This window comes from Branchiostoma belcheri, unplaced genomic scaffold (genome assembly GCF_001625305.1).
Source record: "Branchiostoma belcheri isolate BF01 breed outbred unplaced genomic scaffold, Haploidv18h27 scaffold87, whole genome shotgun sequence".
Lineage (NCBI taxonomy): Eukaryota > Metazoa > Chordata > Leptocardii > Amphioxiformes > Branchiostomatidae > Branchiostoma > Branchiostoma belcheri.
Genome location: NW_017804542.1, coordinates 51152 through 53950, shown reverse-complemented (window position 1 = coordinate 53950; position 2799 = coordinate 51152). Strand labels below are relative to the sequence as shown.

At 39.9% G+C, this 2799-nt stretch overlaps 1 protein-coding gene across 1 annotated transcript in view; it reads right to left on the bottom strand.

The window, feature by feature from the left end:
- Positions 1–1369: 1369 nt before the first annotated feature.
- The window catches only part of LOC109487218 (ligand of Numb protein X 2-like), a 17259-nt gene continuing 15829 nt past the window's right edge, over positions 1370–2799 (bottom strand). Inside the window, 2 exon segments of the mRNA XM_019791203.1 lie at positions 1370–1664; positions 2150–2181. Of these exon segments, the coding sequence (XP_019646762.1) occupies positions 1529–1664; positions 2150–2181 (168 nt within the window). The 3' untranslated portion in view covers positions 1370–1528.

Below are 2799 nucleotides of genomic sequence, written 5' to 3'. Positions count from 1 at the left end.
TTCAACTATTGCGATCAGGATATTTCATCTTCTGCATTGTAAGCCAGTGCAAAGGCAATTTGCTGCATATCACATATGTACATCATGTATCTAAACTTCTACATGCAGCTAGCTAGAAAGGCACATGTTGAGGGCATTTTCTATTTGGATACAAGGCGTATACTGTGGAGTATGGATTGATTCTGTAAGTACACATTCATTAGTTTGCAGTTGTCTTCTTCAAAACCCTTTAGCAGAACTTAATTTTGCACTTGATGCTCTAAAGCTTTCCTCCTACCAAAGGCCACAAGGTACAGTTTGCATGTATACCGGTAACATCCAAATACCTATTCGCAGTGTACAAAGATTGCATTCTAAGGCACAAGAGCATCTACCTGTATATAACATTTTCTACTACACTTTACACTTATCTATAAAAAGCAGGTACATGTAACTCTAGGCACTGGATATCAATTATAGCATCTTGGACATTCTTGGTTGATTTAAAGGGCAGGTAACCACATACATTTGTAGTTCAATATTCAAGCCCTTTTCGACAAATTTAAAGATTTCACTGATATGAAATTGAGGCCTTACGTACGTAATGACTGCATGAATTTTACATCAACACATTTTTTATCACCAGCCAAAAGTGGCATACACATAGCACAAGAAATACAGAGCAATGTGTAACTATTTAACTCATACATCTTATTCTACTTTATTGCATACAATGGTTGTAAAGTACATGTATACAAAAGAATGTCGGCGTATACTTACTTAAGAAAGTTTGAACACTTTGGATTTGCATCTCTTTACCGTCAAACTACAATTTCACTTTTGGCAAATCTAAATTCTATCTAAAAGGCAGGTATACTTTCTTTGCTCTGATATTTGCAATGATACAATTAAAGTTATTCACAGATTGGATTAGAAATTCAAAGTGATTTGTCGTTTGCATGCATGTTTGTAGTTTGATTTTTGGGGTCTAGGGTGACCGTGCCATTTACAGAGTGTTGGCAGAACGTACTGCGCCTGCGCAAAAGCCAGACTTTTCACAGGTTTCATTGACTGTTTGGTCATCGTTAGATAACAATTTTGCCCATTGCAGCCAATAGCTTTTCTGACACCACATGCAAAAACTACAGATGGGATGTCGTCCTAAAATAGCCTGGGTACCATCCGAATTTTCGCTCTGCAACAGATTGAAAATCTGGATGGTACCCTGGCTAATCCTAAAACACAGAAATAAGACCTTAAACGAGACATTCTGCCAAAGTGCTATGCACAGTTGCCTCCATAGCAGGCTTATAGAACTAGGGGTTTGGTGGTCTTCGGCTGTTTTCTGATTAACCCAGTTCAAAAAATGGGGGTAATTCAACCAGGCCGGCTATGTTGTCTATATGCAATCAGAAAATAGCACATAAAAGATCCCAAAGACCCTGGAGACCCCCACTTTTTGGCATGCTATGGAGGCTATATGCACAGTACAATACTGGTTTTGCACAGACACAGTACATCCAGCCGACATGCTGGTTTACACTGTAAATTACAGCATGGTTCCCGGCCAGGACACCACAGCCAGCATGACGCTGCCCTGTAGTCTCTTCAGCAGGGTGACAGACATGGTGTGGGAGATGGCGGTCAGAAGGTGGCCGTTTGCTGACAGGATCAAGTCACCACATCTACAAGTTTATCAACAAAAGAACACAACATTCAAAAATTTATGTTTACCTTCACAGAAGAAAATCATATTGTTTTTTGGTAAGTTTGTCCTTCCTCTTCTTCTCCACACAAATAAGGTCAATGACCTGGACCAGACATCTGTCATCATGGTAACTGGTGCTGTAGCAGACACCCTGTGGTGTCGGGTTACATTTTGAAGCAAGACAGAGTTGTAGGGACTGGTTACCATATTTACATGAATATAAATGTGCTTGACTCATAAATATAAAAAAAGCAGTAGTTTGTTGCCCTAGACCATGTGAAGTTTAACATTGTGCGTTTGCGTTGCAAATATGATCTTTCTTGTTTCTTTATTAAACTTTTAAATAAACTCTAACTCTTGTCCAGCGGAGCCCAACAATTGTTGTCTTGCACATACAGTACCATCTATATAGAACTCTGCATAGGTACGATTTGGGGGTATTTCTCGTGCAACGCATCACACCGCAGCGAAACGTAACGAATGCCACTATGCCACTGCATGGCGAAAAATGTTGGGGCTTCATCAGTTCATGACCTACTGTGAGTCTCTTTAGATTCGCGGGGCCTAAAGTTCGCGGTTTCGGGAAAATGGACAATCCGCGGTATTTTTAGATTCGCGATTTCTCCTTGGCTATTTTTCAAAGAAAAATTTGTAAAGTGTATATTTGAAATAATAAAAGTTCGTGTTCCGGCATTTATCTCCTAAAACGCGGCGCAAAAATTTGTTTCGTGCACCGCGCGAGACTGCCGGCGGTAAAGCTGTCGATCGATCTGACGCACGTGTAAACAATTTTCTTTGTTCGGAAATAAGCGCTAAAATGCTATTTTCCACGACTAAACATCGATACTCTAGTGAAGAAATGCATAATCGAAAGAATATATATATTACTAAGCAAATTTATGCCGTCTTCGGCGAGATTTTGAACCCGGAAGTATACAAAGGTCGCCTTCGGTTTGTAGGTCCCACGGTGAGCGTTTCGTATTCCAGCAAAACAAGAAGAAGAAAAAAACGACCCGACGATTATCAGGGCGCAAAAGATAACCAACTAACATTTCCCAGGTACCAGCCGTTATATTTTTTCTATTAAAAATAACTTAGTTAGATATGCCCGA